Source organism: Apium graveolens, chromosome 8 (assembly GCF_009905375.1).
Source record: "Apium graveolens cultivar Ventura chromosome 8, ASM990537v1, whole genome shotgun sequence".
Classification (NCBI taxonomy): domain Eukaryota; kingdom Viridiplantae; phylum Streptophyta; class Magnoliopsida; order Apiales; family Apiaceae; genus Apium; species Apium graveolens.
The window spans coordinates 134,428,426-134,441,068 of NC_133654.1; the positions used below are offsets into that span (position 1 = coordinate 134,428,426).

Here is a 12,643-nt window from a genome sequence, read left to right on the forward strand (position 1 = left end):
TATGACAGGACGAGGATTTCTCCCCCTAGGAGGTATCTGGGGTCTGGTGGCCTGGTGAGCCTCCAAATCACGCCTCAGCCTTTGGATTTCAGCCTCATGAGCCCTGATCCTTTCCTGCACTTCTTGGGGATTCGCCCCTGGGGTGCTTTGGGGGCGTTACCTTCCATTGGCTATTGGCTCTTTTCCAGGACGCCTCCTTCTCGGGGCCACTTCATCATCCGAAGATTCGGAGTCTCTCTCATTGTAAGGACCAGAAAATTCCCGATCCTCAGGGATAGGACCCAAACCTTGTATATAGGGGGGCGACTGCCCTCGTGCTTCGCTTCGCCCAGCATATCCGCTTCCTCCAACCTCAGGGTGAAGGGGCATCCCATAAGAGGGGTTAGTAGTAACAATAGCTGAATATTCATACCCGACGGGTCGAGAATTCACAAGTATATGTATTTGTTGAACTTGAGGATTCGTACCTTGAATCGGGGGAGTTGTCCCTTGTAGCTGGGGTTGAGTTGCCCCTGTCTGGGCTTCCTCCTGAGTAGATGCATAAGTTGAATGGGGAGGAACCTCCACGGTTGATGAAATCACCTGGGTTGTCTCTAATGGTGTTCCTTCCTCTAGAGCTCCAATTGTTCTCCGTGTTCTCGCCATGGTTGTTGTTGTGATTCCCACAGACGGCGCCAAATGTTATGGATAAAAAACTAAGGTTATTATTTGCTGTATTTATTACCAAGATTCGGGAGCTCAAGGCCTTTAATGGCTGCTCTCGTGTTTCGTAGCTTAATTCTGCCTTTACGAGATGCCTACGTATCTCTGTGAATTAGATAATCAAGCCAAAAAACGTAGTTCTGATTTGTGGGGTGAGGCCCCTTATATAGATGTTGGGAGTCCTTGAATTGGACTTGGTATAGGAGACTTGGTGTGCAAGTCTCATAATTAGAATGGACTTTGAAGTCCTAGATAGTAGGAAACTGATTCCTTATCCTTTTAGGTCCCCTTGAGGCTAATCTATAAGGATTTATATCCTTATCGGGACTCTTCTCAATAGCTGATTTTTCCCTTATTAATTAATTATGAAATTTATTAATAATCAGGGCTTTTGGGCCTTCTTTATTTCATCAGGCCTGATCTGATCCATCAGGCTTAACCTTTCTGGTCTGAGTATCATATATCTTTTTATTGGGCCTGGCAGCCCACACCTTGCAGTATTAAATTATACTATCATAATTTATTTATCCCTATCATTTATGAATTGTAATAATGGCAAAAAAATGTAAATTTATTCAGAAAACCTTTTAAGGTGTATTGACATATAATTGTGGAATAAAACGACTTGTGATTATTTTTGGATATTCATCTCTGAGACTATAACGTGTGGTGTATGTGTTTATTGTGGGGTCACAGTACAGAGTAGTTGATTGTGTATTAAGATTGGGTGTTACTAAGGGAAATGGAACTCGTGACAACCCGGATCCCCGACCCCGGATTTGGGGGTGTTACATATTGGGATGAAGTTGGAGAGCGCAAGCTGTTGGGCCCAGAACTAGTTCAACAAATAAAAGAGAAAGCGGAAGTGATTCGCAAAAGGCTGGTAGCTGCTCAAGATCGACAAAGAAAATATGCAGACTAGAATCGAAAGGATATGATATTCGAACCCGAAGACAAAGCGTTGATAAAGATATCTCCATGGAAAGGCTTATCCAAATTTGGAAAGAAAGGAAAACTGAGTCCCGGATATATCGGACCATTCGAAGTGTTAAAGCAAGTTGGAAAAGTGGCATGCGAGTTAGTGTTACCTCCGCAAATGCAACATCGCCATAACATTTTCCACGTATCTCTTTTGAAGAAGTATAATGCAGATGCTAGCCACGTAATCGAGTTGGAACCCGTGAAAATTCAACAAGATTTTTCTTATGTGAAACTCGTGCAAATTTTAGATCGTAAAGAGAAATCGCTTAGAAATAAGATTGTACCTCAAGTTAGAATTTTGGGGAGAAATCCTAAGGTAGAGGAATCAACTTGGGAATTAGAAAGCGAAATGTGTGAGAAATATCCCCATTTGTTTGCTTAGACTAGATTCTGATGACAGAATCCTTTTAAGGGGGTTGATTATAACGACTGGGATTTTTGGGATATAATTATGTGAATAAGTATAGTTTTGTGGACTATGTGGATTTATGTGTAAATAAATATAAAGTTATATAATTTTGTGGCTTATGTGTAATTTCTGTGAAATGGTAATAAATAACGAGTAAAGTCTCGTTCCAGTTTGATGAGTCAGCAAAATATTAAGTTATGATTGTCGGGCCGTGAAATAGAGGACCCGTTATTCGAAAGATGGATTAAATTAGAAGGATTAAGAATGATAAAATTGAGGATTATAATAAGTTATGATAAGTGTTGAGTCCGTTTCTGTGGTTTGGATTCGTAATTGAGAAAGTTAATTGAATTATCGAGTAATTATTACTCACGTAATGAGCTATTAAAAGAGGAATAATGTGTTCAAGTGTATCAATATAAAACGTGTTTGATGTTATTGAGTGAATATATGTTATTTTAAAAGTTGAGGAGAATGAGCAAGTGATTCACGAGTTTTTAAAACCGGGGAAGGAAGGTAAATCTGAAGGAGGTTTGAATGGCAAAAGAGTATCACAGCAAAGACTTTGAATGGGAGGAACTGAGAAAGCAAATAGAGAATGATCCATCCCTTTCGTACCATTTACAACAACCAATTGATTATTCCGAACCATCCCAATCCCAACAAGACTCTTCTGCTGCTTGGAACACCTTCCACACCACTCATTCCACTGCCAAATTCTTCAAGGAGAGACGTTATTTGTTTAAGGAATTCCCTGATCTCTCTTCTTCTTCTGTTTTCTTGGAGGTTGGATGTGGTAATGGCAGCACTGCTCTTCCTATTTTACGGTATTACCCCCCTCCCCCTTTTTAATTACTTCACCCCTGCTTGTACTAAAGATGTTAATTAAAACAATAGGCACTGCTCTACCTATTTTACACTATATTGTGTTAACATCTCCCCCTCCCCTCTTTTGTTTTAGTACCCTAGAAACTGCTACGGTATATGCCTGTGATTGCAGCATTCAGGCACTTGACAGCTCTATACACAATATTCGACGTGCTTCTAATCGTAAACCACCACTCGAATCTCGCTTTCATCCTTTTCACTGCGACTTCTCTACCAATGCCTTCCCTCCCTGGCTGGCCTGTAATTATTGCAAACAGACTTCACTAACACCTCAACATCATATTCCAGGTTACTTGTAACATATCCTCTCTGCACATCAGAATATCCCCTGGGAAATTTTGTTTCAACTTTTTCAACTCTTCTCTTGCCAGATGTTTGCTGCAATGCTCCAACAGATTTAAATTCCTTTTTGAAGGATGGCAAATGCTGCATTGGGGGAGTTGATGTTGTTACCTTGGTATGTTCATTCATCAAAGATGATGCCTTTATATAGTTTGCTACATACATAAAAGAAAAATATTCGGTGGTAACTAGTAAGTGTCAAATATTCAGTCCAGCCTATAATTCTTTAAAGTTTAGTTAGCTTATAATTATTTTAGCTATAGAAAATTATATCAGTTATATAGCTTAATTTCTTGCTCTAAAGGGGCACTGAATATATACAATCTTTTTGCAGCACAGTATTCTGAAAAGCTGTGCAGATATCTTTGTGTTTCCGCTCCGCTTTGTTTGCTTTCTTCTGTTCTGATGTATATCTAAACGTTTCATAAACCCCAAGCTAATTATTTCACTTTTACATTCAAAGTCTCATTTGGTACTCTTTTTTGTCTTATTAAAGTTACAAAACATTGGTTTCTATTCTAGTGAGGAGCACAGGTGAAGAACTTCCTAAATCCACTTCTAGAAGGCAATGAAATTTTTTGTTTTATTTTTGTAGAAAATTGATATAGTTAATTGTTTAATGAATTTGTTGCATTTTGAATTAGTTAAGACGTAATAAAATATTGTAATATTTAATTGCCCTCTCTTGTTACCGCTATAATCACCACTACTGAGCTTCACTCTCATACATATGTAGACATTGGCATCTTCTAACTGTTTGCATGACGCCTCTAGATTTCTAGGGCATTAAAAAGTCTGGTCTGTCTTGTTTCTACCTTGTTAATTGTCAGTCAATTGAACTATTAATTTTTTACTAATATTTTTGGATTAAAATAGGAAATGTCCTGCCTCATTGTACTGTGCCATGGTAATGATGTGTGTTAAGTGGCTTCTCCTCAGTGTACAATGCCACGATGATAATGCGTGTTAGTGGCTTCTCCTCATTGTACTGTGCCACTATGATAATGTGTGTTAAGTGGCTTCTTCTTTTTAGTGTTACTATTAAGTTGATTGTCCAAACTTACTAAAAGGCTTGTTCTCGTTGAGTTTCTTCTCCTAGGAAGTCTTTCATTTGTTTATAGTTTTCTTCTAAAATTAATTGTATCGATATTACAATATTGTATGGAACTCATTCATATGTTTAATGTTGATAGGAAGTTGTATGTGAATCCAGTCTGAAATTTGTATCTATATCTTTTCCTATTTTATTGTAAAAGCTTAACGGAGTACAGTCTGTGCCTGAGCTTCAGTTCCACTCTTGTTTTTCTTGTTCTTCCACAATAAGTATGCTGTCATATAATATTTTTTCTATTTACTTTTGGACAGGAGTGTTGATTATTTTTGTATGGTATTAGATATACTTTAGAAGTGTATTTATGCAAATGAGATAGAAAGTGATGTGCATCATGGTTTATCCTTAAAAATCGGCTATTTACTGTGTTTTACTCAGTTTCTCCGTTATTTGATATAAATCTTCCCAATTTATTGTAAAAGTTCAAGGTGCATGTCTAATAGTGGCCCTAAAATATCTATATGTATATTATGAATAATAAAATAGACTTGAATTACTTAGCAAAAAAAAGACTTGAATTATGGAATTATAAATTAAATCACTTAATCTATTTTTTTTTGCTAAATAAAAAAACTTATAGCTCGAAAGACAACTACAAGTTTAAGAGGGGCATACCCCAATTAACAAAGTAAACTATCCAAAAAGGTTGCTAAAACCTCACTAAATGCCTCACGGTAAAAAAAAAATAATTAATTACAAGTGGCTAATATAAAATAGTGGCTAAGGTGGGAACCCTCCTGCACAATTTTATTAAACCATTTTACTGGATACATTTTTTCTTGGACCCTTCTCCTAATATCTCGAGTGAGAGCTGCAGCTGATAATATATAGCCTGCCATGTTGATGAGGAATGGGAGTGGAAAATGTTTACATATGTTATTTATGAGTTTATATGTATTTAAAATAGAGAGGATTAAAATCATTTGTTTGTGTTTTATGTGGGCTAGTAGTTTATTAATTAAATAGGTTTTATGTGATAAAGCCCAATTGTTAAGGGCCTTGGTCCATTAGGTAATTTATTAGGGTTTCTATTCCTAAATAAGCATTGTAAGCCCCCACATATTACTTAGCTTTGAATATACACTTTCTTGGGAATAATATTGATTAATTATTCTTGGGAACCGTATAATTCATTGCTTTAATCTTTTGTTCTCGTTTTTATATTATAATTCATCTTTCTACAATCTTGTCCTACATCACATGTGAACCCTATAGTTACGCTCCATTCAAATAGTGTGCCACACAGTAGCTATGAACAAGAGAGTAACCATTCTACAACTTAAATCTACATGCCCCCTGAACAAAGTCCTCTGGATAATCCTTTGCCAAACCAAACAGAACTTTACATCCCATGCTCGCAATAATTCTTTAGTGTACCCTGAATCAGAGAATGTGCTGATGCGTTTTATTTTGGTGATTACATAAGACGCACAGTGGGCTGACAATCATCCCAAACCTCACCATTCTGTCCCTTGTTAGCAGCCTCACCTGCATGATTAGCCACATTGTGATAGAATTTTTAAGAACTGAACACTTGTGCCAAATCATATCAATCCAAATAGGTCGGATCTTCCTAGGTCTGATAGAGTGCCAAATGTCAGCAATACGAACTTGACTAGACTTCATCTAATTCTTTTATCATGAAATAGAGTTGGATATTGTGAATTAATTTTGAGGATTTATTGTGTGTTTTGCTGATTCTCTGTGGAGCTAGGCCCTTATTCCCTCTGTTTTGCCCGGTTCCCTAACCATGTCGTACATCCATCCCATCGGAGTTATGTCCTTTTTGTGGGAGCTATATTATAGAAATAGCATTACTTTTAGCACCACTATTGGACATGCTTCAAACAGAGTACAGTTTGTGCCTGAGCTTCAGCTTATCTTTCCTTTATTATTCTTCAACAATGAGCCAAGATATCATCAAATAATTTTGTTATCTTTTCCTACTTCTATTTGTTTTGTCCTCAAAGTACATGTTTTTACAGTTCGTATTAAGTGTAGAACATGTTTATTGTCTTTGCTTGAATCATTGTTATAAAATTATTTATCAAATTGTCGGTTTAATAATCTTTGTTATTCTTACTTTAATGTTAGATTTTTACGCTATCAGCTGTACCATTCAACAAGATGCCTGCAGCAATCTCAGAGTGCTTCTCAGTTTTAAAGCCTGGTGGCCTACTCTTATTTAGGGATTATGGTAATAGCCTAAAGTTAGAGTTGTGGGATAAACTATGTATTCATTTGAGGATATGAGCTTTCTAAAATGGTTGTTGGTGTTTTCTTCACTAAATTGCTAACTTGAGCACTATCATCATGATGAAATGCAGGCCTTTATGACATGACCATGCTTCGGTTTGAGCCAGACCAAAAAATGGGGTACAGGGAGTATAAGCGTTCTGAGGGAACTAGATCTTATTTCTTCTCTTTGGATAGTGCGAGGAACCTCTTTAAGGGAGCCGGCTTCATTGAGGCACGTATTTCTTTGTTGTTTCCCTTTGCCCGCATCTAGAATGTTATTTCAGTTTTGTTGCAAATAACACATGTCAAGACGATTTGTGCGCGTTACTTTAGGGTGGTCGAAAGGTAACACAATTAAGTATATTTAGTAGATAAAAGAACTGTAATCTTATCAAAAAAATTAGTATTGGTCTAATTAACAGTAATAAATAATGACGATGCATTAATTTTTAGCATTCGACTTAATTCATATCATATGTTCAAATCAGGTAAGAATTGGAAATAATTTGTTTGTGCTTAACAAAGTTAATGTTCAGAAACTGATTACGGAAGCCATGTTTTTACTGGATGGTATGTGCTTAAAGAAGTTTGTATAGAACAACTGATGATGGAAGTCATGTTTTTTATGTGGATAGCAGTGCCCTGACAGTTTATTGGTGGCATTAATTAGTTGTTTACTCTCACAGCTCGAGCTAGACTACTGCTGTATTAAATCAGTGAATCGTCGAAATGGGAAAGCAATGCGAAGGGTGTGGGTGCATGGGAAGTTCCAGAAGCCAGTATAAGATTGTTCCATCAAGTGAAATTTCGCAGGAGAAAACACCACTCTGGCGCCAAGTTTGAATTGTGTGTTCGTCAAATCTCCCATATATTCTTCTTTTACTTAGGTTGTGCACATTGCTGCATGTTCATGTTGTTACTTTAATGGAATATCTTGTATACATTTCTACAATATAAAGAAACTTAGGTCATCTTGTTTGTAGGCCATGATCATCTGGTCACTTTGGGTCACCAAGTGGTAAACCATTTTCCAAACCCGCTGCATTATATCCTATATATAATTGAAGCAAGGGAGTTTGTTGGTCGTCATGGTCAAAATAGTAATATTTTTATATATTATTTTAATTTATTAGCATCTCCACATATCTTTTATTATAATATATTTATTATATTTCTCAACGCCCCCCTCAAACTCCCAATCCTCGAATCGAGAGTTTGCCAAAATAAAAAAAATAGAATCGTCCGCTTCAACAAGCCAATTAATTCAGTTTTCTCATTCTAAATCGTCCTGTTTTTAAATCGTCCGTCCTAATCAGCCACTGAAATCTGTATTTTTGTTCTGGTCAAATCTTCATCCATGTATTTGTCATCTTATCCCTGTCATTATCTCTATATTTATGTCACTATCATCATCACCATTGGCCATCGTTTCCTATCAAGAAACGGTCATCAAATCGGTATAGTTTCAAATCAAGAAACAATCATTGGGCCGGCATTACATACTACGAACTCTCGTAGTGATAATTATAATCGAACCTAATAACTTAGAAGGTTTAATTTAATTTATCGCAAACTCTTGCGAGGATAACCTAGACTCTTGATACCATGATATATTGTAATGATTGAGATTTTTGTAAATTATATTATGTGAATAAAATATAAATCATGTGAATTATGTGCAAAGTATGCGAATTAGATATTTAAAAATAAATTATTCCTATTTGACGTGTCAGTACAAGACTTAAGATATGAAGTATGATTAATAATCGAGTTAAAGTGTCAGCCGGGCCGTCAGGGCCGTCAGATGGGACGTGACCCGTAAAGGCTGATAAAATGAAAACTAGAATTGATAATATGATTAAGAAAAGAATTGAAGCAGGTGTAAAATATGTGATGAAAAAGGGTGTTATATGTTTATATGGTTATTTGATTAAGAGTATATGAAACTGTTTATTATTTAAATTACCGATTGATTGGTAATTGCGAAAAGTAGTTATAAATAAAGTTTAAATGAGAAAATTGGTAGATATGAGATTTGATTGAATGAGATACTTTAATATATGTTATTTGACACTTACATGTGCAAATTTGTGATTGTGAAATTTTTAAATATTTTAAATGATTTATTTTATGAGAAATGAGGTTTTTTTGATCTTTAAATATTTTTATAAAATAATCAGAGTATGATCAATTATGAAACTTATTTTCTTATCTCTGGAATGGTCAAAGAGACTTTTTAAAAATAAGGGTTGGATTTATTCTTGTTGTGGAATAAAAACCTGAGTACTTTAGTATTTAATGCTAGGGTTGGTGAGCTTCGAACTTTAATGGCTGCTCTTGCGTTCGGGACTATCGGTTCTAGCAAGATGCCTACGTATCTCTGTGTTGTAGAGAATCAAGCCAAAAACGTAGTTATAGATTGAGGGGTAGAGCCCTTTATATAGTGGTGAGTCTATGGTTAGACTTTTGTTGGGAGACTTGGTGGACAAGTCTCCAACTTAGATGGTGAATAGGAGTCCTCTTGGGGAAGGGGATCCAAAACCTTCTATGTAGGACTTTGAGTCCGTTTAGAACACATGTCTCTGCTCTTCCAGCCGTATTGGGCCTAGTCCGTGAACAGCTCGTGTTCGTGGACTTAGATGACCTCCGCTGGTGGGCCTTGCTTGCTTGGGCCGTCGTAGGCCTGTTACGAAGCTTAAACCAGACAGGCCTGTTACGAAACTTGAACTAGACAAACCTATGTTGGACTTTTCGGACAAGAAGCCCAAGTGCCATTAATGCGATATTAATGTGTCTTTAGGACGTATTTTTATCCATATCATTTGCCCCCCCAACTTCCGTGAATACTGCTCAAGTTTTCGTGAAAGTTATAATGGTCTAATCGCGACTCGGGGTACTTTTGGCCCTTTTCGGGTATCGGCTCTTCATGGGTATCGGCCCTTCATAGGTATCGGCCCTTCATGGGTATCGCCGCATTATCGTAAAGTGTGGAGCGACCTACACATTTACAACGGCTTATTAGCGTGTGAATACACACTTAAGGGCCACTTATGGGCTATTTGGATGGTGTTCAACACTAAACGGTCCTAATCGGGACTATAAAGCGAGCATTTATCACCCCTAACCTTCGTCAAGGTTAATTATAGGGTAAAAGCTGCTGGTCGGCCCTGATCGGGGCTAATTGACCCTAATAGGGGTTAATTTCCATGTACAAGTTGCTAATTAGGCTCAAAAGAGCCTAATTTTAAGCTATAATGCACCAATTGGCCTTAATCGAGGCTAATCAAGACTAATCAGTATGTATGAGATACTAATTATCCCTAATTCACACTAATTATAAGAGTGAATGGGTTAAACGGCACTTATCGGGGCTAATTCGATCATACCAATCACTAATTATCCCTAACTTGGGGTAATTATGCTTAATATACACTAATCGGTCCTAATCGGGGCTTAATTTCACTAATTGGCCCTAATCTGGGCTTAATCTCAAAATCCTGAAAATTTAAAAATTTTAAATTTTTTTTTGATTTTTTTCAAAAATTTTCGAAAGGGGGGCTCGGGGTCGAGCAGAACCTCCTGGGGCAGGAGGCTCTGCTCGGCCTCAAGCCCCTAAAATGGGCTGCTCGACCAATTTGGGGTAGAGGATTCTGGTCGGCCACCTCCTGGTCGGCCAGTTCTTGGTTGGCCTGGAGGTGGTTGCCCAGGGGTTCCTGCCCCCCATTTTTTTTTTAACTTCTCACTAAGAGTACTAGGTTTCTACTAACCTTGCTATGCTCTTGTGGTCCTTGATAGCCCATGGAATTAATTTCAAAGCTGCCTTTGAGTTCCTCAGGGTTCAGCTACGGCTGTTTCAGTGAATGTTGTGTACTCATCCTGATGGACGTTCTGTACTCGTTCTTGCTAACCTCTCTATGTTCTACTGAACTTTTCCTTTGTAGGAAGTCTTGTGCTTCACTAAATTTGCTTAAACTTATCTTGCAGGATGTTTATGTACTCCAACCAACTCGTTCTCGTGGACGTTCTAGTCCTTACGAAACTTGGTTCCACTGGGAGTTATCCTTTTCCAAACATCTCCAGAGGACAACTCAGGGAGGCCTCTAGAGAAGTTTTTTTGAGGGTCTCAAGGCTCTTCCACAAGAGCCTTTAGTGAGTAAAAAGACCTTAATTTGTTGGCTGATAGGACAAGGCCACTACGGAGGTGAGTTGTGGCCGTCAAGGCTCTGCTACAGAGGCTTCTGGTAGGCCAAAAGGCCTTCAAATGTTGCCTGGTCGGCCGGGGCTTCCCCGCGCATAAGTTGTGGCCGTCAAGGCTCTGATACAGAGGTTTCTGGTAGGCCAAAAGGCCTCCAAATATTGCCTGGTCGGCCGGGGCTTCTCCGCGCATAAGTTGTGGCCATCAAGGCTCTGATACAGAGGCTTCTGGTAGGCGAAAGGGCCTCCAAATGTTGCCTGGTCGGCCGGGGCTTCCCCGCGCATAAGTTCCAAATGTTGCCTGGTCGGCCGGGGCTTCCCCGCGCATAAGTTGTGGCCGTTAAGGCTCTGATACAGAGGCTTCTAGTAGGCCAAAAGGCCTCCAAATGTTGCCTGATCGGCCGGGGCTTCCCCGCGCATAAGTTGTGGCCGTCAAGACTCTGATACAAAGGCTTCTGGTAGGCCAAAAGGCCTCCAAATGTTGCCTGGTCGGCCGGGGCTTCCCCGCGCATAAGTTGTGGTCGTCAAGGCTCTGGTATAGATGTTTAGGAGTGATCCTAATCTTTACCAGTTTGGCTAATCACGGTGATCAACCTAATCGTCCGTTAACTAAGGCTAACGACTTGTACTTAGTTTCAGCCAGGATATTTTCAGAAGATGGGCATACTAAGCGGTATTCTGCACCGCTTTTATCGTCTATTATATCATCTTCTATTACCTTTTGATCATCTTTCTCACCATTTTCGGTGTTCTTTTAACGAGGTACCTGCTAGCGCGAACCAGGCTGGCTTTCGACCTAATGTAGCAGGTGACCTTTTTCCTATAAAAGAAGATGAGAAGTGCTCATTTTCATTCACACCTTCATTTCTCAAATTCCTAAGTTATCAAATTCTCTCAAGCTTTCAACTTCTTTCAAGTTCTCCAAGAATGTCAGGTGGACAAGGCCCTGTCAAATCCTTTTTCTCCGAAAAAGAAGCTATGCATAAGAGGGCTACTCTACGCTCACTCCAAGGTTGTCTCCCTCTTCTCAATTAATCGTTGCTCGAATAGTTTGAAGAGTATGTTGGACGAGAGAGCGGACGAGTACCCTAGTACCGTCCATTTTGATGCATTTAATCACCGAAGTGTGCTTCGTGAGAAGGACGTCGAGGAGATTGAGTCGACTTACTCATGGCCCGACTATTTGAGGGTTCGTAAAGCCAAGCCAAGTGAGAGGACATGCAATCTTTGCCAGCAGAGGCTGTTTGTGTTCAAGGCGGCCCGTAACTCCAGGTTAAGGTTCCCTCTACACCCCTTCATTCCGAGGCTTCTAGCCGAGCTAAAGATCCATCTGTGTTGTTAGGTCCCAATATGTTTGTAGAAGGGGGGGTTGAATACAAACTATACCGTTTAATCGAATTTAATGCGGAATAAAAAAGTGAAACAAAATTCAAGTTAAATAAAACTATTATTAAACTTGAAAGGTGTTACAACAACGGTATCGTTTACAAGGGATTAATCTCAAATAAATTATCACAAATCTAGATTAAATTCGACATGAACTTTTTCTATTTTTGAAATAAAAAGATCAAATGCTAGAAGCAATTTGAGATTAAGTTTTAGGGATTTTGATCCGCTAGATAGTTACACAAGAACAAGAGAATGATTTCTAGTGGTTTAGATTTAACTTTAATTGCTAGAAATTAATGATCTGGTTTCAGCAGTGAGAGATGTAATGTTTGTTTCGGCTGCTGTGCTTTTGTTCATGAGTTGTTGAAGTATGTTGAATGTCTGATAGA

General features: G+C 38.4%; 1 protein-coding gene across 2 annotated transcripts; it reads left to right on the plus strand.

Annotated features, from left to right (window-relative positions):
• Window positions 1-2,524: 2,524 nt before the first annotated feature.
• LOC141678388 (uncharacterized) lies at window positions 2,525-7,806 on the plus strand. Of its 2 annotated transcripts, none has more exons than XM_074484690.1 (6): window positions 2,525-2,919; window positions 3,054-3,268; window positions 3,352-3,437; window positions 6,528-6,630; window positions 6,761-6,903; window positions 7,310-7,806. In XM_074484690.1, exons 1-6 carry the CDS (start codon window positions 2,630-2,632, stop codon window positions 7,454-7,456), a joined length of 984 nt encoding a protein of 327 aa, XP_074340791.1. In that variant the 5' UTR covers window positions 2,525-2,629; the 3' UTR covers window positions 7,457-7,806. The 2 variants fall into 2 exon arrangements, with proteins under 2 accessions (XP_074340791.1, XP_074340792.1); XM_074484691.1 differs by having other exon boundaries at window positions 2,531-2,919; window positions 7,358-7,806.
• Window positions 7,807-12,643: the final 4,837 nt, after the last annotated feature.

What these genes read in the sequence shown, in the direction of transcription:
- LOC141678388 (XM_074484690.1), top strand. Translation starts at nt 2,630, where the DNA reads ATGGCAAAAGAGTATCACAGCAAAGACTTTGAATGGGAGGAACTGAGA. An exon ending in ACCTCAACATCATATTCCAG is followed by an intron (nt 3,269 to 3,351) that starts GTTACTTGTAAC and finishes TTCTCTTGCCAG; the next exon opens with ATGTTTGCTGCAATGCTCCA. An exon ending in ACTCTTATTTAGGGATTATG is followed by an intron (nt 6,631 to 6,760) that starts GTAATAGCCTAA and finishes GATGAAATGCAG; the next exon opens with GCCTTTATGACATGACCATG.